The following is a 19,733-nucleotide window of genomic DNA, read 5'->3' on the forward strand; positions in this document are numbered from 1 at the left end:
GGAGACTGAGAAAGAGATTAAGTTGAAAGAGTTAGCTCTTAAAGAAAGAAAGTTAGAAACTGGTCCCTCCCCTCAGAGTGTTCAAACTCCTAGTGTAAAGTTGCCCAAATTTGAAGAAAGTTAAGACCCTGATGTTTTTCTAAAATCATTTGAGAAAATAGCGGGCTTACAAAAGTGGGATAAATCTCAATGGGTGGTTCGTTTAGTCCCCATGCTATCGGGTAAAGCTCTTGAGGCCTATTCTAGATTGTCAGATGAGGAGAGTGATAATTACGATGCTATTAAAACTGCTATTCTGAAAAGGTATGAATTGAATTCAGAGGCTTATCGGGATAAGTTTAGGAAGTGTAGACAGTTCAGTGATGAGTCATTTAAAGATTTTGTTGTTCGTGCAGAAAGGTTCTTTCACCATTGGTGTGATAGAGAGGATATTGGGTCAGACTTTGAATTGTTGTTTGATTTGATTTTGAGAGAACAGGTGATAGGAAGTTATTCAAATGATTTGCAATTGTGGGTTCGTGAGCATACTCCAAAGTCTATCAAAGATGTTATAACTTTGTCGGAGTCCTTTCAGGTTGCACATAAAGTCAGTAATGCAGGTGGTGGACGAGGTAACGCAGGGGAAAAACCTGGTCCCAGACCAAATAAGTTTGGTTCAGGTCAGTACCAAAGGGGTAAGCATGTCTCGCCATCAGAGCAAAGTAAAACATGTTACAAGTGTAACCGGGTGGGACATATTGCGCCAAATTGTCCTTTGCGTAGTACATATCAGTCGAAACCTCCTTTTGATCAAAGCCAAGGGAATCAAAAGTCGAAAGAGCGGTTTGGTTTGTGTCTTGATGAAAATATGATAGTTTCTGATCAGGGTGATGGTGTTAATGAGAATAAGATGGTTGTTAAGTTGTCTGGCGTATCAGCTACTGATAAGTCTAGTCTTGAAACATGTTGTGAATCAGGTCTAGATTTGGTAAGTGGGGAAGTTGGTGAAAAAGTTGTCTCAGTTTTGAGGGACACTGGATGTTTGTTAATAGTAAGTTGGTTTCAGATGATGAAAAAACGGGGAGAACAAAAGTAATTACTTTGGCCGATGGTACAAGGAGAACTTGCAGTGAGGCGATAGTAAATATGAAAACGCCATACATTTCAGGTAAGGTGCACGCGCTATGTCTTGACTCACCTTTTGCTGATGTAATTATTGGCAACAAGGTAAGCATTGTAGTACCGAAAAAGGCAGCACCTTTGTCCATGATTGAGACTGCAGAAACAGTGGATGAAGAAGAATGTGGAGTTGTTCAAACTAGATCAGAGACAAGGAAACAGGAGGATGCGAAGAAACCAAAGCTGGGTGATTTGAAAGAAGTGGACACAGAACATGAAGGTATGTGGTGTAATAGAGAGAAATTGATCGAGCATCAGAAAACTGACGACAGCTTGAAATCGGTGTTAGAGATGGCCCAAAATGGTTCACATGAAGGAAAGTCTTATTTCATCCTGAAAAATGATTTACTATATAGAGTTTTTGACTCAGACTCTGGCGAAAAGGTATTCCAGATTGTTGCTCCAAAGAAACTGCGCAGTAGTATTATGTCATTAGCTCACGACACGCCACTGGCTGGACATCTTGGAAACAAGAAAACAAGAGAAAGAATTATGAGAAACTTCTTTTGGACATGTATGTATATAGATATGTCTCGGTATTGTAAGTCATGCTCTATTTGTCAAAAGGGGACGCAAAGAGGGAGAACGCCAAAAGCGAAATTGGTGCCAATTCCGAAGATCGATGTTCCATTTTCCAGAGTAGCGATTGATTTTGTGGGCCCATTACCGATGACAGAAAAGAAAAACAGGTATATTCTGGTATGTATGGATTATGCCACTCGATTTCCAGAGGCTTTTCCGATGAAAAATCAAGACGCAGAAAGTGTGGCAAATGCGCTGATAGAAATGTTCTCAAGGGTAGGTTTTCCTAAAGAAATTTTATCAGATCAGGGGACAAATTTTATGTCATCTCTCATATCAGAACTGTGCAAAATGCTCAAGGTCCGTAAGCTGTCAACTACCCCTTATCATCCCCAAGCAAACGGGCTAGTAGAAAGATTTAATGGGACTCTAAAACAGATGTTGAAAGCATATGCAGTTGTAGAGCCATTAAAATGGGATGTTCATTTACCATATGTACTTTCTGCCTATAGAGAGGTCCCGAACGAAACAACAGGTTTTACTCCATTTGAACTTCTTTATGCCAGACATTTCAGAGGCCCCCTGGACATATTAAAGGAGCAGTGGGAAGAACCAACCGAGGAACAAACGTCAGTTTTAAGTTACCTGATGGAAACCCGAGAACGGATGGAGACAGTACGTAAAATGGTTACAGATATGGAATCGCTAGCAATCAAGAATCAGAAAAGATACTATGATAAAAACGCCAGAAACAGAAATTTTGAAGTAGGTCAAAAAGTCTTAGTTTTGTTGCCTACAAGCACTTCGAAACTATTGGCGCAGTGGAAAGGTCCGTATGAGGTGACACAAAAAGTAAGTCCTGTTGATTTCAAAGTGAGGTTGTCCAAAAGCAAAGAGACTGTTTACCATGTGAATATGCTGAAGGAATGGTCCGAGAGAGAGCCGGAGGAAAACAGTAAGTCTGAAATTATGGCATGTTTGAATGTTATTTCTAGTTTAGCCAGTGACGACGTTCAGATAGCAGACGACGTGGTGTCAGATAGAGTTCCGACCCTACAACAGACAGAATCAGCAACTGACGTACAGTATTCAACAAACCTGACTGCAGAGCAAATGGATCAGATTCAGAGGTTAGTTGAAGAATTTGGTGATATTTTTACAGATGTCCCCAAGAGAACGCATTTGATTAAACATTCATTGAAAACTTCTACGGAGGTGCCAATTCAGATGAAACCATATCCGATCCCCTATGCATTACAAGACAAAGTGAAGCGTGAGTTACAGCAAATGATGGACCTTGGTATCATTGTGGAAACGGACAGTCCGTATTCAGCACCAGTCGTCCTCATAAAGAAGCAAGACAACTCGCTGAGATTCTGCGTTGACTTCCGGGAGTTGAATAAGATTACGGTGTTTGATCCTAGACCAATGCCTAGAATAGATGCTATTTTGAATAAGATCAGCAAAGCTAAATTCATCAGCAAATTAGACCTCACAAAAGGATATTGGCAAGTACCATTAGACGATGACGCTAAGCGTAAATGTGCATTTGTAACTCCATTTGGACATTTCAGTTTTACAGTTATGCCATTCTGAATGGTGAACGCACCAGCTACTTTTGTTAGACTGGTAAGCAAAGTCCTTACAGGGCTGGAGGATTTCACGGAGGCATTTATTAATGATATTGGTATCTATAGCAACACCTGGGAAGAACATCTTGAACATCTGGGGACAGTGTTTGAAGCCTTGAGAAAAGCAAACTTAGCAGCTCGACCGGCAAAATGTGAGTTTGGTTTTAATGAACTTTGTTTTCTTGGTCATACCATAGGGAGTGGGAAAATAAAACCGATGATGTCGAAAGTAGAAGCCATACAAAACTTTCCGATTCCAACTACAAAGAAAAAGGTAAAGTCTTTTCTAGGTATGATTGGGTTCTACCGGAAATTTATTCCAAACTTTGCCACAGTAGCACTTCCGCTTACAGACCTGACGAGAAAGAGAACGCCCAACAAGATCAAATGGACAGACGACCTTGATCACTCCTTCAAAGAGTTTAAAGGTAAGTTACTATCAGAACCAGTTCTTCGAAGTCCAGACTTTAGCAGATCATTTATTTTGCGCACAGACGCAAGCGCACACGGTGCAGGCGCATTACTAGAACAAGAGTTTGAAGATGGTAAGCATCCAATTTGTTTTTTAAGCAAAAAGTTCAGTCCTGCTGAGAGAAATTATGCTGTGGTAGAAAAGAGTGCCTAGCTATTGTGTGGGCGGTTCAGAGTCTCAGGGTGTATTTAGAAGGTAAACCATTTGAAATTGAGACGGATCATGCACCATTGCAGTGGTTAGAGAGGTCAAAGCTATCTAATCAAAGATTGTTACGTTGGAGTCTTCTTTTGCAGGAGTTTGTGTTCTCGATTAGGTATATTCGTGGTACACAGAATTCAGTTGCAGACTCTTTGTCAAGAATGTGTTCGGATGATGCGATTGACTAATTATATGCTATAGCTTTGTGTCTGGATAAATATGGATTTATATAATGCATTTGTATATAGTTTGCGTTTGTTTATTTTCAATTTTAGTTTGTTGGTTTGGGTGGACTAAATGTTGTTTAGTCTTATAAGAGGGAGGTATGTAACAAACTAAAATTCGTTGTGTATAATTATTATTCCCCTTGGTTCATCTTTTCGGTTTATCCTTTGGAGAGCCCCTTGTTTTAATACTTTGACCCTTGGTTACCGTGGTAACATATCAATCCTGTGGGGAGCCCCTCGTTGATACCTTAAATAGTTAGTAAAAGTATGCACGGGTAGTATCCGGGAACATCAGCCGATAGACGTGGTCGTCATCCCGTCTAGTGCTCAGGGGCCTGTTTTAGAAAAACATCAGGTATTTAAATAGGTGTTTGAATAGGTTTTCGGTAGTATGTTTTTCTTTTTGTTTATTTTATCAGGGTCTTTTCTGCCTTGTTTTGCTGTAAATTTCCCCGTCCCTACAGAACGTTAATACCTGTCAGGGAAGGGGGGTTCTTGGGTGCTGAAATATTTCCGGCTCCTGTATTTATGAGTAGCCGTTTCCATTTTCATGGGATAATTTATAGAGACCGCTGTTCTACAGTGAGTGAGTGAGTGAACTACGGCGGCCCTTTCGACACATCTCTAAAACTACTTATGAATTTATACCTGAGGGTGATCCTCGCAGTTTTACCAATTTATAATCGTCAATGCAGATACGTGTTTTAACTTAACATTGTGAAAGTTTGATATTTATATAATTTGTGTCATTTGAAAACTTATATTCTGCTTAATTAGTTTATTGAAAGAAACCTCCAATCAGCGTGAACGAGGCCATGGGTTATTTACATTTCCAAGGAAAACTTAATTCTAATGAAGCCTCGATAGACCCGTGCAGTATGTGAACTTTCTACATGTACTTCAACTTAGTTCTGGTGGTTGCCGATATACCTAAACCTGACTGTAACCACGTGTTCACCTGAGGGTTCTTCAACACCACGTGCACCGGAACCGGGCTGACTAAATAGACTTTTTCCTTCATTTCATTATTGAATTTGTATATTTTTGTTTGTTTGGTTTTTTTCTCGTTGAATTATTTGTTTAATTTTATTTTATTTTGTTATTAAATATTTTGTTGAAAATTTCATACTTGTTCTGTTGATTTATGTAAGTTCATCAGGATGCATAATCACACATCCTCACAAACTAGTACCTGCTAATGAGACCTGCAGACTTGCGTTGTGTACGTAACTTCAGACAAAGATCAGTTATAACCTGCATGTATTTTTGTGACCTATTCTTCGAAACCCCTTGCACTATTTTATTAGGTAAATAACAGCTTTATGGTGGTGAAAGACACCTGCATGTCGTGATGTATACTTCCTATTGAAATAAACAATAATGTATACATATAATATCTACCCCAAAAATAATGTCACCAAACATTGAAGCGCAATGGGTTTGAGCGTTTACATGTACATGTCTGTAAGAGCATTGGGGTCCAAGGTGTATTTTTGGTAATTTTACTATTGATATAAATTAATTTTCATGGGGGGCGTGGGGGGGGGGGGGGGGGTCTGAGCCCCTCACTCCCACCCTACTCTAAATATGTGCACACGATGATGTACATGTAGGCACACAGAAGCAAATCTAAAGACGGCAACCGCCACGGGGAGGAGGCATAATTTAATTTTTTATTTTGTTTGTTTTATTATACAGACCATTAAACTAGCTGCAATAATGTAGCCCTCTCCCGAATTTTTTTTTCTTTTTTTTTTGGGAGAGGGCTACAACTCCATAGGATCTCCGTAATGGTGCAAGTGCGGGAGTGATTCACTCCCGCAACGATTTCGTGTCAAATCGTTTATAAATGACAATAACATTTGCATTTCTTACCTGAACTCAAACGTTGTAGATGTTTATGGCATAAATTAATCCAAAAATATCAAGTATAGTCCATATATCGGTTATTTTTCGTGTATGTCAACAACGAAAGTTGAATTTGTCCGCCATGTTTACCGACCTTGACCAGTTTTATTTTTGGACAGCCAATGAGAATTCAGGAGCGGATCTTGAACTGAATATAGGAATTCCCCTATTTTAAACATAATTAACGCGGTAAATATGAATTTTCCATTATATACCATTTCCTTAAATGATGTTTTAGTGATATAACGAGGTAAGATCGATTATTTACACTGACATTCACGTTATCAAGCCCATCAAAACTCCAAGCGTACATCCCATAAAATCACGCGAGAACTGTCATGGCTGCTGAAAAAGACGACTGGTAAACATGCGGATGTGTTTTATCTGGTTTTGGTTTTTATACGGTTAAATTGTTCAACCTGAATTTAAAAAATCATTTTATCTAAAGGAAGTCAAATATAAAATCGATCTTTTCAGACCGAAGTCAGCCGCATTAAAAAATTAATTTTGCACCATTACGGAGATCCTGTGGAATTGTAGCCCTCTCCAGTAAACATCAGATATAAAAAATCGGAGAGGGCTACATTATTGCAGCTACATTAAACCTTCTAGGACATGCATTGTTAAGATTATTGATTAACTGAAAATTCAATGCAAACAGTTCAACCTCAAATTGCACATAAAGTGCTGCTCATGTGTATTATCATATGGGAAGGGATCTCATCCTTCAGTTATGAAAATTATAATTTTTAAATGTATTACCGGAGTTTGCATGTGGCCTTCATTTTTAATTAAACTGGTACAATACAGTGTTATTTAGGGGCAAACAAATGGTGCGTGTATTACTGTCTAATGACAGCATCTAGTTTTATTTTTGTTTTGATTGTTTATTATTTTGACAAAGTATAAAGGATCGTTTATTTACTTTGTAGCGTTTAAGCTGACCTCATATTTGGTGTACTGGAAATTGCCTGATAACAGTGTGTTAGATACTGTAAGCTTTATATATATGCTCATACATTTCTCTCTTTGAAGAGTATACAAAGAGACACTGTTAGGTTCTCTTCAACCATGTCACGTGACGTACATGTTAATTTTAAACCGGATGGAGATAGAGAAAAAGATACTAACCCCACTATCATCACCCACAAAACCCATATCCTCTTAGCAGTACGCAATCTAATGTGTGAATGTTAACTTTATATTGATGTACTTCTCTTTAAAGATTCTCATTCAGAACTGGGTTGAGTGGCAAGACAATTTTGATGTCGTTGGGTCCTGGTCATACACATCTAAGAAAGTAGACTTATCCTAGTATACTAGTGAGTGAAATATTCATTTATTTTCTAACAGTTTGTTTAAATTTACAACAGATGTTCAATGTGTATTTTTTTTTTTGGTCGGACGTTAAAGAGATGAGATATTACATTCCTTCCGATATCAGTCGTATTTACATTAGAATATACTATGCGTTTATGATATAACTTTATCGTAATTTACAGACAACATAGGAAACATATACTGATACTAGCAGTATTGCAGAAAAAAGTTTGATATTCGTTTTAGGTAAACTGTGCATCAGGAAAACACGCAGTACAATGGCCAATACGTATGTTGTTATTGCTGCATCGGTTCTTGTCTGCATTGGATTAATTGGAAATTCTATCACCGTGTGTTTTGTTGCTGTATCCAAACGGCTGCACACTCCAACATACGTCCTGATTGGATGCCTAGCAGTGTCAGACGTACTCGCCTCTGTGACGCGATATATTCAAGTATTTGACAATTCTCTTTTTAAAGAATATTCACACAGACATATATATGGGATAGTCACCTTTTTATTTCTTCACTCGGCATTTTTCCATATGGTGTTAGTGTCATATGTACGTTTTGTTTTCATAACAAATCCTCTCCACAGTTTGACACTGACTTGTAAAAAAATTTTGTGGATGTCTTTTGCCGTTTGGATAAGCTCTATTATCGTTTCCATCGGATACGGAGCATTTAAAGTGCTAGATTTAATGAACATGATATCTTTGGAAACAGCAAAGTTTACTGAGGTTGGGTTTGGTTTGTATGTTTGTGGTTTACCATTTATTATTGTAGTTATTTTTAATGTTCGAAAGCTGTATTATCTGTACAACCAAACAGCTTTTGTTCGACGAAACAAAATAGCAAATTCGATGTCGTTGATGTTTTGGATTATCATTGTGATTTATCTCCTTAGCACAATCTATCCTTTAATTTACACAATTAACTATGCATTGTTAAATAGTACACTTTTTGATATAAGGTTAAACTTAGTTCATGTTATGTTTTCTTTTTCGTTGCTTGTCAATACTTGTTTGAATCCTTTGATATATTTCATGTTTTCACCCCCTGTTTTAAGATGTCTATCCGGATTTAAAACATGTTGTAATTATGGCACAGATCGTCGCATAAGCAATCATAGATCGTGTCCGCAAGTGGAATAGGTTGGTAAACTATTTTTTTCCTTAACCATCTGACGTCACTTCTCTCTGGTTATTGTGATTTCCGTCATCAAATAAAATCGTTTTCGTTCGAAGAAAAGTCGGTGATAGTTTTAAGTTTAATATAGGGTCTGCCGATTTCAAAGCCGAATGTATGTAGCTCCATGTCTGCAAACATTTTTATTGAAGGACATAGACTTTAATTTTGTTTCTTATTAAAAAGTTGCAATTTACAACACACTGAGAATTGCGCTAATTTTTGACTGATTAAGCTTATTTCCACGTTTTAACTCGTACGAAGTTTTAGCTCCAAAGTCGTCCAACCATCATCTAGACTGCGAGCTACAGACCTGCAAATAGACATGTTATACACTTAACAATATTGCACATTTTTTTTGAATTATTAATAATTAATGTAACATTCATTTAAATTTAAGCCTATGAAAGAAGAATAATGATGGAGTTTAATTGCGTATTTTTAAAACTGAAATGTATTATTGTGTGTCATTGTAAATAGAATTACATGTGTACATGTATAATGTTTTCTTTTTTGATGTCAGGTACGTTTCAATTGTCAATTTAACAATTTAAAAAGTCTTACTTCGTATATTTAACTTAAATTCTTATAAACTTGAGTACTCTAATAAAGATACAGTTTATAAACCAAAATATTTTGTTTTTCTTATTTCGAGAATGGTCATCTTATTGTAGTTACATGTATAATATTATATATCAGTGTTTGATAAACCCCATTGTCATTTAGTTAACAGAAATCACAGAAAGAGGAGCATTTTACAACCGATGAAATGGGTAATTTGCATTGAAACTTGTACAATCGACTTTTGATTTTAGATAAAAAAAAAAAATAATAAACTACAACGTCTGTAATTGGTTTCGAACCCGCTATAATAAAGATACAGTTTATAAACAAAAATCTTATTTCGATAATGGTCAGCATACTGTAGTTATAATATGATATATCAGTGTTTGATAAGCCCCAGAGTCATTCAGTTAACAGAGAGCACAAGAAGATGAAAGTTGTACAACAGAGGACATAGATAGTTTGCACTTAAACTTGTAAAATCGATTTCTGATCTTGGACAAAAAGGGAATAAAATACAACATCTATAATGGGTTTCGAATCCGAGATCCTTAGATTTGATATCAAGTACTCTGTTCTTTCGCTACTTTTAACAGGTATGCGCTCACAATTAAATAAACTCTCAATTGAATGGATGTGATGTGATGCAATGCAATGCACAGCACACCTGCATCGTTTTGATCCACCGTGTTTACCCGTAAAAAGATATACATAATTGAGGTGCACGGTGTATGGATATATGTTCCATGCCTGGTTGACATGACACAATTTTTGATCACGAGAAATAAGTGCTGCTTGTAACCAATGTGGCCGGAGAGAGATAAAGCCGCATGGTCAAAGTCTTGTCGCAGCTTATTTAAGATGTTTGAAAGCGACCATGACTTTTATGTTAACGACTAACTATTGCACATTCTCCGATTATTTTGAACAATATATGGTACAAAATCGATTGATAATTGTAACTCTTGGGGATATACATGAACGGACGATAAACTATATCCAATCATATAGGAAGAAACAGTGACTAAAATACAACAAAACTAGAATTGAGCTCGTTGCTAAAAACGAGGAGGTCTTCCATTACAGCTTCAACTCAAGATAGGATTGTCAATCAGTCTAAATAAAACCACTCCTTCCCCTTGAAATTGATAGGAAGTCATCTTCACACGACCGCAACATCTGACCAATCATGGCTTTAGACAATCATTAGGAACTCTTTCAAAGTTGACAGGCAATAAATCATGCCTGTTTTCTATGTAAACTCCACCTGCAGAGTATTGAAGAGTTACACCTCTCATTAAACAGATAAAGGCATGTATATGATAAGTTGTGATGAATTTATATGGTATGCAAATCATCTAGAGCTCGTTGCAAGCAACGAGGAAGCCTCCTTTACAGCTTATACGCGATAAGTTTTGGTACAGTGTATATTTAGATCGTATGCAAATGTAGAGGTCGTGTAAAGATGACCTCCTATCGATACCTATCAGACCCTGATGAATGAAAACCTACGCGATAATAGACGAAGAAATTAACATATTGTAAGAAAAGAAAATGTTTGCCAATGAAACTCCTGAAGCACCCTTGTACACTCTCTGGTTGAATAATATCATTTGTTTTGGTTTAAGAGGAATGACAGAACATTACAATTTAGAATTGGTGGATATCAAATTGAAAAAAAAAAATCAGTTGGCGGCACAGATATTCTCGAATGTAACGAAAGACAAACAGAAAGAAGAACAGGGGAAAACATTGTGGCCATCCGCAAAATCAAACCCAAAATGATTTAGACTTGGATGCAAGAGATCCAATTGATCTTTACAAACTATATGCAGCAAAAATACCTCATTCGATACAATATTCGTCAGATGAGGACCCATTCTAGCTATAAAAAAGAACCATCTCTTGATTTGACCGTCGTAGCGATAAATGGTTTTTTAAATGACAAGTTGGAGAAACAATCTTGCTTCGTTTATGAAAGAGATGGCTACAAAAGCTAACTTTACAGGTCACACGCTTACAAACTACAGCGCAGGAAAACACCTTGTTCAGAAAATCCATAATTTAAATGTTCCATCAACTCACATTATGCAAAAAAGCAGACATAAAATTGTACAGTTGAATTATAGCCAAAAATTGAAGAAATTCTACAGCTGGTATTTTTTAATCATAAGTTATTAAAAATCAAAATTCTAGCACTATGAACACCTCTAATATACAAACGATCTGCAAAACATTTACTTCCTATCTTGAAAACTGTAGAAAAGGTTCTCCGTACACAAGGGGTACAAAATAGGCATTATTTTGCCAAAAAAAAAATCAGTTCAACTGGTATTTTTTGGTTTTTAATCAAATTATCAAAAATTAAAATCATAGCAATATGAACACCTCTGATATATGAACAACTGACCTTCAAAAGAACAACGTCCTATCTTGAAAACTGTAGGAGGATTTATTCGCGCAATAGGAATACGTTAATGGCAGCCGTCCGCCCGCCATTTTCACCTTATCAATAACCAGATTTTCCTTGGAAAACCCGGTTAAAAACTTAGGAAATCTCTGGATATTTAGATATCACTTTTCAGAAAGTAACAGACTACGCAATTTTTCGGCCAGAGGGTAAATAAGGCATATAACTATCACAGAAACCAAGGGTCTAGACCTTATTTATAATACGTTGATATAACTAAATGTCTGACTGGGTCATAGACAACGTATAAATAACGATAACTCTTGTACAAAGAAACATTGCTCTTTTGTTAATACATACACATTTTATAGTATATATTAAAGTGTCATAATACTTTCTAAAAATCCATTTATACGAATGGTTTAATGTATTACGAAAACCATTATTTTCTTTCAGGAAAAATACAAAAAAATAAATCTGACTCTATATGAAATGTTTTAAGAACAAACTACCTGCCATAATACAGAAAAAAACATTCAAAATCTCCAGACCATTAAGAATACATTTATGTCGATGAATTGTGAGTTAGAAGGAGGCTTAAGGTCAGTATTTATCATTACCACAATTGCATCATTGCATTTTTTAAAATCCGTCCTTTGTTAGTGTAATTTGTCGTTTTCTTACGTTATGTTTATCATTTTTGATCAATTTGCGTTTTTTGAATTGATAAAAACACATTTTGACATTGGGTTGTAATTTATTTATTTTTTTATTAATGGCCAGATTCATTATAAATTGGATATTGTTCAAATTGAGTTGGAACTTCTCCTCAACTAATACAGAACGCGTTGGTTTGATACAGAATATCCGGAATATCCAGAAGATCTCGGATATAAAATATGTTCAGAATAACCGAACTGATTGCCCCTCTCACCAAACAAATGACAGAATTAAAATATATATTTTGATTTAAAAAAGAACATAAATATCAAATCTAGTGACAGAGACTTTTTCCTGTATGAGTCATCCCTATTTTAAGAGGGAAACTATTCATTATATAAAAATTGGATAATATTATTACAGAATTTAGTTTTTATACCTAAATATACATTTTAGTTAAGTGCCATTCAAATTACAAATCATTGTGCATAATATAATCAGTACATACAAAACCCACTAACATTACATTTTACAGTTCCGGATTCATAAAACCAGTTACAAATTGTACATGCAGTGTATATCAATACGCTTATTCTATATGTCATGTTTGAGAGATGCTTCATCCCGTTTGGCTTACTACACAAAGAAAATGGTTACAATATAGTGTCAGAAAAGGAGTTACACAATCGTTGATTTGCCATCAAAATCAGAAAATGTTAATAGATTCCTAGTTTGTGAAATTGTATTTCTTATCTGTACATGTTTTAATATTTATTATACCCTTGCGCAACTTGTTGCAAAGGGGATATAGCATCGCTACCGTGCATGTGTGTGTTCGTATGTATGTGTGTATGCATGTGTGTATGTGTGTGTGTATGTGTGTGTGTGCACTCCATTTCAATTTTCTAGTAAATTAATAAAAAAAACCTTCCAATAGAATTTCCTCAACCTTTGCACAAATATGCCTCATTGTAAAAGCTTAAAACAAATGCAATCTCACATTAATTGGTCAATTTTTTATGCAACTAGAATAGAATTCCTGGGTCCCCCGCCGGTCAAGCAGTATACTAGTATCGAGTCTATCGACCAAGGCTGATTTAGGAACTTGACCAAGGTATTAGTGGTATAAACATTTGGTATAAATTTAATGAAAATCCGTCAAAATTTGTAGGCATGTGTAACAAACTAAAATTCGTTGTGTATAATTATAATTCCCCTTGGTTCACCTTTTCGGTTTATCCTTTGGAGAGCCCCTTGTTTTAATACTTTGACCCTTGGTTACCGTGGTAACATATCAATCCTGTGGGGAGCCCCTCGTTGATACCTTAAATAGTTGGTAAAAGTATGCACGGGCAGTACCCGGGAACATCAGCCGATAGACGTGGTCGTCATCCCGTCTAGTGCTCAGGGGCCTGTTTTAGAAAAACATCAGGTATTTAAACAACCCATTTTTGTACGTTTTAACCACACGTGTTTGAATAGGTTTTCGGTAGTATGTTTTTCTTTTTGTTTATTTTATTAGGGTCTTTTCTGCCTTGTTTTGCTGTAAATTTCCCCGTCCCTACAGAACGTCAATACCTGTCAGGGAAGGAGGGTTCTTGGGTGCTGAAATATTTCCGGCTCCTGTATTTATGAGTAGCCGTTTCCATTTTCATGGGATAATTTATAGAGACCGCTGTTCTACAGTGAGTGAGTGAACTACGGCGGCCCTTTCGACACATCTCTAAAACTACTTATGAATTTATACCTGAGGGTGATCCTCGCAGTTTTACCAATTTATAATCGTCAATGCAGATACGTGCTTTAACTTAACATTGTGAAAGTTTGATATTTATATAATTTGTGTCATTTGAAAACTTATATTCTGTTTATTGAGTTTATTGAAAGAAACCTCCAATCAGCGTGGACGAGGCCATGGGTTATTTACATTTCCAAGGAAAACTTTCGTCTAATGAAGCCTCGATAGACCCGTGCAGCATGTGAACTTTCTACATGTACTTCAACTTAGTTCTGGTGGTTTCCGATATACCTAAACCTGACTGTAACCACGTGTTCACCTGAGGGTTCTTAAACACCACGTGCACCGGAACCGGGCTGACTATATAGACTTTTCCTTCATTTCATTATTTAATTTGTATATTTTTGTTTGTTTGGTTTTTTCTCGTTGAGTTTTCTGTTTAATTTTATTTTATTTTGTTATTAAATATTTTGTTAAAAAGTTCATACTTGTTCTGTTGATTTATGTAAGTTCATCAGGATGCATAATCACACATCCTCACAAATGGTGGCAGCGGTGGGATGCATCTGAGCTTGCATAAATCAAAAGATTTTCTTGTGTTTGCATGTTAGAAATTTTGACTTTGATATTTCTTATTTTTGTATGTTTCAGCGCATAAACTTTCACAATGTCACATATGCCGAAATGGATGACCGAGCTTATCGCGAAAGGGTCAAGCGTCAAGGACTGTTTAGAGGTGTGGCGTCAGGAGCAGGAGGCAATGAGAGCTGAGAGAGAGTCTGCTAGGGCTGAAAGAGAGGCAGTGAGGGCAGAGAAAGAAGCTGAGCGAGAACTTGAGAAAGTAAGGTTAGCTCATGAAAGAGAGGAGCGTCAAGCTAAGAGAGACAGAGATAAGTGGGAGGCTGAGAAAGAGATTAAGTTGAAAGAGTTAGCTCTTAAAGAAAGAGAGTTAGAAACTGGTCACTCCCCTCAGAGTGTTCAAACTCCTAGTGTAAAGTTGCCCAAATTTGAAGAAGGTCAAGACCCTGATGTTTTTCTAAAATCATTTGAGAAAATAGCGGGCTTACAAAAGTGGGATAAATCTCAATGGGCGGTTCGTTTAGTCCCCATGCTATCGGGTAAAGCTCTTGAGGCCTATTCTAGATTGTCAGATGAGGAGAGTGATAATTACGATGCTATCAAAACTGCTATTCTGAAAAGGTATGAATTGACTTCAGAGGCTTATCGGGATAAGTTTAGGAAGTGTAGACAGTTCAGTGATGAGTCATTTAAAGATTTTGTTGTTCGTGCAGAAAGGTTCTTTCACCATTGGTGTGATAGGGAGGATATTGGGTCAGACTTTGAATTGTTGTTTGATTTGATTTTGAGAGAACAGGTGATAGGAAGTTGTTCAAATGATTTGCAATTGTGGGTTCGTGAGCATACTCCAAAGTCTATCAAAGATGTTATAACTTTGTCGGAGTCATTTCAGGTTGCACATAAAGGCAGTAATGCAGGTGGTGGACGAGGTAACGCAGGGGAAAAGCCGGGTCCCAGACCCAATAAGTTTGGTTCAGGTCAGTTCCAAAGGGGTAAGCATGTCTCGCCATCAGAGCAAAGTAAAACATGTTACAAGTGTACCCGGGTAGGACATATTGCGCCAAATTGTCCTTTGCGTAGTACATATCAGTCGAAACCTCCTTTTAATCAAAACCACCCAGGGAATCAAAAGTCGAAAGAGCGGTTTGGTTTGTGTCTTGATGAAAATATGATAGTTTCTGATCAGGGTGATGGTGTTAATGAGAATAAGATGGTTGTTAAGTTGTCTGGCGTATCAGCTACTGATGAGTCTAGTCTTGAAACATGTTGTGAATCGGGTCTAGATTTGGTAAGTGGGGAAGTTGGTGAAAAAGTTGTCTCAGTTTTGAGGGACACTGGATGTTTGTTAATAGTAAGTTGGTTTCAGATGATGAAAAAACGGGGAGAACAAAAGTAATCACTTTGGCCGATGGTACAAGGAGAACTTGCAGTGAGGCGATAGTAAGTGTGAAAACGCCATACATTTCAGGTAAGGTGCACGCGCTATGTCTTGACTCACCTTTTGCTGATGTAATCATTGGCAACAATGTAAGCATTGTAGTACCGAGAGAGGCAGCACCTTTGACCATGATTGAGACTGCAGAAACAGTGGATGAAAAAGAATGTGGAGTTGTTCAAACTAGATCAGAGACAAGGAAACAGGAGGATGCAAAGAAACCAAAGCTGGATGATTTGAAAGAAGTGGACACAGAACATGAAGGTATGTGGTGTAATAGAGAGAAATTGATCGAGCATCAGAAAACTGACGACAGCTTGAAATCGGTGTTAGAGATGGCCCAAAATGGTCCACATGAAGGAAAGTCTTATTTCATCTTGAAAAATGATTTACTGTATAGAGTTTTTGACTCAGACTCTGGCGAAAAGGTATTCCAGATTGTTGCTCCAAAGAACCTGCGCAGTAGTATTATGTCATTAGCTCACGACACGCCACTGGCTGGACATATTGGAAACAAGAAAACAAGAGAAAGAATTATGAGAAACTTCTTTTGGCCAGGTATGTATATAGATATATCTCGGTATTGTAAGTCATGCTCTATTTGTCAAAAGGGGACGAAAAGAGGGAGAACGCCAAAAGCGAAATTGGTGCCAATTCCAAAGGTCGATGTTCCATTTTCCAGAGTAGCGATTGATTTTGTGGGCCCATTACCGATGACAGAAAAGAAAAACAGGTATATTCTGGTATGTATGGATTATGCCACTCGATTTCCAGAGGCTTTTCCGATGAAAAACCAAGACGCAGAAAGTGTGGCAAATGCGCTGATAGAAATGTTCTCAAGGGTAGGTTTTCCTAAAGAAATTTTATCAGATCAGGGGACAAATTTTATGTCATCTCTCATATCAGAACTGTGCAAAATGCTTAAGGTCCGTAAGCTGTCAACTACCCCTTATCATCCCCAAGCAAACGGGCTAGTAGAAAGATTTAATGGGACTCTTAAACAGATGTTGAAAGCATATGCAGTTGTAGAGCCATTAAAATGGGATGTTCATTTACCATATGTACTTTTTGCCTATAGAGAGGTCCCGAACGAATCAACAGGTTTTACTCCATTTGAACTTCTTTATGCCAGACATGTCAGAGGCCCCCTGGACATATTAAAGGAGCAGTGGGAAGAACCAACCGAGGAACAAACGTCAGTTTTAAGTTACCTGATGGAAACCCGAGAACGGATGGAGACAGTACGTAAAATGGTTACAGATATGGAATCTCTAGCAAAGAAGAATCAGAAAAGATACTATGATAAAAACGCCAGAAACAGAAATTTTGAAGTAGGTCAAAAAGTCTTAGTTTTGTTGCCTACAAGCACTTCGAAACTATTGGCGCAGTGGAAAGGTCCGTATGAGGTGACACAAAAAGTAAGTCCTGTTGATTTCAAAGTGAGGTTGTCCAAAAGCAAAGAGACTGTTTACCATGTGAATATGCTGAAGGAATGGTTCGAGAGAGAGCCGGAGGAAAACAGTAAGTCTGAAATTATGGCATGTTTGAATGTTATTTCTAGTTTAGCCAATGACGACGTTCAGATAGCAGACGACGTGGTGTCAGATAGAGTTCCGACCCTACAACAGACAGAATCAGCAACTGACGTACAGTATTCAACAAACCTGACTGCAGAGCAAATGGATCAGATTCAGAGGTTAGTTGAAGAATTTGGTGATATTTTCACAGATGTCCCCAAGAGAACGCATTTGATGAAACATTCATTGAAAACTTCTACGGAGGTGCCAATTCAGATGAAACCATATCCGATCCCCTATGCATTACAAGACAAAGTGAAGCGTGAGTTACAGCAAATGATGGACCTTGGTATCATTGAGGAAACGGACAGTCCGTATTCAGCACCAGTCGTCCTCATCAAGAAGAAAGACAACTCGCTGAGATTCTGCGTTGACTTCCGGGAGTTGAATAAGATTACGGTATTTGATCCTAGACCAATGCCTAGAATAGATGCTATTTTGAATAAGATCAGCAAAGCTAAATTCATCAGCAAATTAGACCTCACAAAAGGATATTGGCAAGTACCATTAGACGATGACGCTAAGCGTAAAAGTGCATTTGTAACACCATTTGGACATTTCAGTTTTACAGTTATGCCATTCGGAATGGTGAACGCACCGGCTACTTTTGTTAGACTGGTAAGCAAAGTTCTTACAGGGCTGGAGGATTTCACGGAGGCATTCATTGATGATATTGGTATTTATAGCAACACCTGGGAAGAACATCTTGAACATCTGGGGACAGTGTTCGAAGCCTTGAGAAAAGCAAACTTAGCAGCTCGACCGGCAAAATGTGAGTTTGGTTTTAATGAACTTTGTTTTCTTGGTCATACCATAGGGAGTGGGAAAATAAAACCGATGATGTCGAAAGTAGAAGCCATACAAAACTTTCCGATTCCAACTACAAAGAAAAAGGTAAAGTCTTTTCTAGGTATGATTGGGTTCTACCGGAAATTTATTCCAAACTTTGCCACAGTAGCACTTCCGCTTACAGACCTGACGAGAAAGAGAACGCCCAACAAGATCAAATGGACAGACGACCTTGATCACTCCTTCAAAGAGTTGAAAGGTAAGTTACTATCAGAACCAGTTCTTCGAAGTCCAGACTTTAGCAGATCATTTATTTTGCGCACAGACGCAAGCGCACACGGTGCAGGCGCAGTACTAGAGCAAGAGTTTGAAGATGGTAAGCATCCAATTTGTTTTTTAAGCAAAAAGTTCAGTCCTGCTGAGAGAAATTATGCTGTGGTAGAAAAAGAGTGCCTAGCTATTGTGTGGGCGGTTCAGAGTCTCAGGGTGTATTTAGAAGGTAAACCATTTGAAATCGAGACTGATCATGCACCATTGCAGTGGTTACAGAGGTCAAAGCTATCTAATCAAAGATTGTTACGATGGAGTCTTCTTTTGCAGGAGTTTGTGTTCTCGATTAGGTATATTCGTGGTACACAGAATTCAGTTGCAGACTCTTTGTCAAGAATGTGTTCGGATGATGCGATTGACTAATTATATGCTATAGCTTTGTGTCTGGATAAATATGGATTTATATAAGTCATTTGTATATAGTTTGCGTTTGTTTATTTTCAATTTTAGTTTGTTGGTTTGGGTGGACTAAATGTTGTTTAGTCTTATAAGAGGGAGGTATGTAACAAACTAAAATTCGTTGTGTATAATTATAATTCCCCTTGGTTCACCTTTTCGGTTTATCCTTTGGAGAGCCCCTTGTTTTAATACTTTGACCCTTGGTTACCGTGGTAACATATCAATCCTGTGGGGAGCCCCTCGTTGATACCTTAAATAGTTGGTAAAAGTATGCACGGGCAGTACCCGGGAACATCAGCCGATAGACGTGGTCGTCATCCCGTCTAGTGCTCAGGGGCCTGTTTTAGAAAAACATCAGGTATTTAAACAACCCATTTTTGTACGTTTTAACCACACGTGTTTGAATAGGTTTTCGGTAGTATGTTTTTCTTTTTGTTTATTTTATTAGGGTCTTTTCTGCCTTGTTTTGCTGTAAATTTCCCCGTCCCTACAGAACGTCAATACCTGTCAGGGAAGGAGGGTTCTTGGGTGCTGAAATATTTCCGGCTCCTGTATTTATGAGTAGCCGTTTCCATTTTCATGGGATAATTTATAGAGACCGCTGTTCTACAGTGAGTGAGTGAAC

The 19,733-nt window shown here is 37.5% G+C and overlaps 2 protein-coding genes across 2 annotated transcripts; both read left to right on the forward strand.

Moving 5' to 3' along the window:
* Positions 1-7,312: 7,312 nt before the first annotated feature.
* Positions 7,313-9,047, forward strand: LOC128169871 (olfactory receptor 52B6-like). Its single transcript, XM_052835914.1, has 2 exons — positions 7,313-7,441; positions 7,686-9,047. Exon 2 carries the CDS (start codon positions 7,718-7,720, stop codon positions 8,591-8,593), a length of 876 nt encoding a protein of 291 aa, XP_052691874.1. The 5' UTR covers positions 7,313-7,441; positions 7,686-7,717; the 3' UTR covers positions 8,594-9,047.
* A 4,386-nt stretch (positions 9,048-13,433) lies between these two features.
* LOC128169869 (uncharacterized) lies at positions 13,434-15,974 on the forward strand. The gene is made up of 2 exons (XM_052835913.1): positions 13,434-13,693; positions 13,784-15,974. Exon 2 carries the CDS (start codon positions 14,667-14,669, stop codon positions 15,972-15,974), a length of 1,308 nt encoding a protein of 435 aa, XP_052691873.1. The 5' UTR covers positions 13,434-13,693; positions 13,784-14,666.
* The last annotated feature ends 3,759 nt before the right edge of the window (positions 15,975-19,733 follow it).

This window comes from Crassostrea angulata, unplaced genomic scaffold (genome assembly GCF_025612915.1).
Source record: "Crassostrea angulata isolate pt1a10 unplaced genomic scaffold, ASM2561291v2 HiC_scaffold_242, whole genome shotgun sequence".
Classification (NCBI taxonomy): Eukaryota; Metazoa; Mollusca; class Bivalvia; order Ostreida; family Ostreidae; genus Magallana; species Magallana angulata.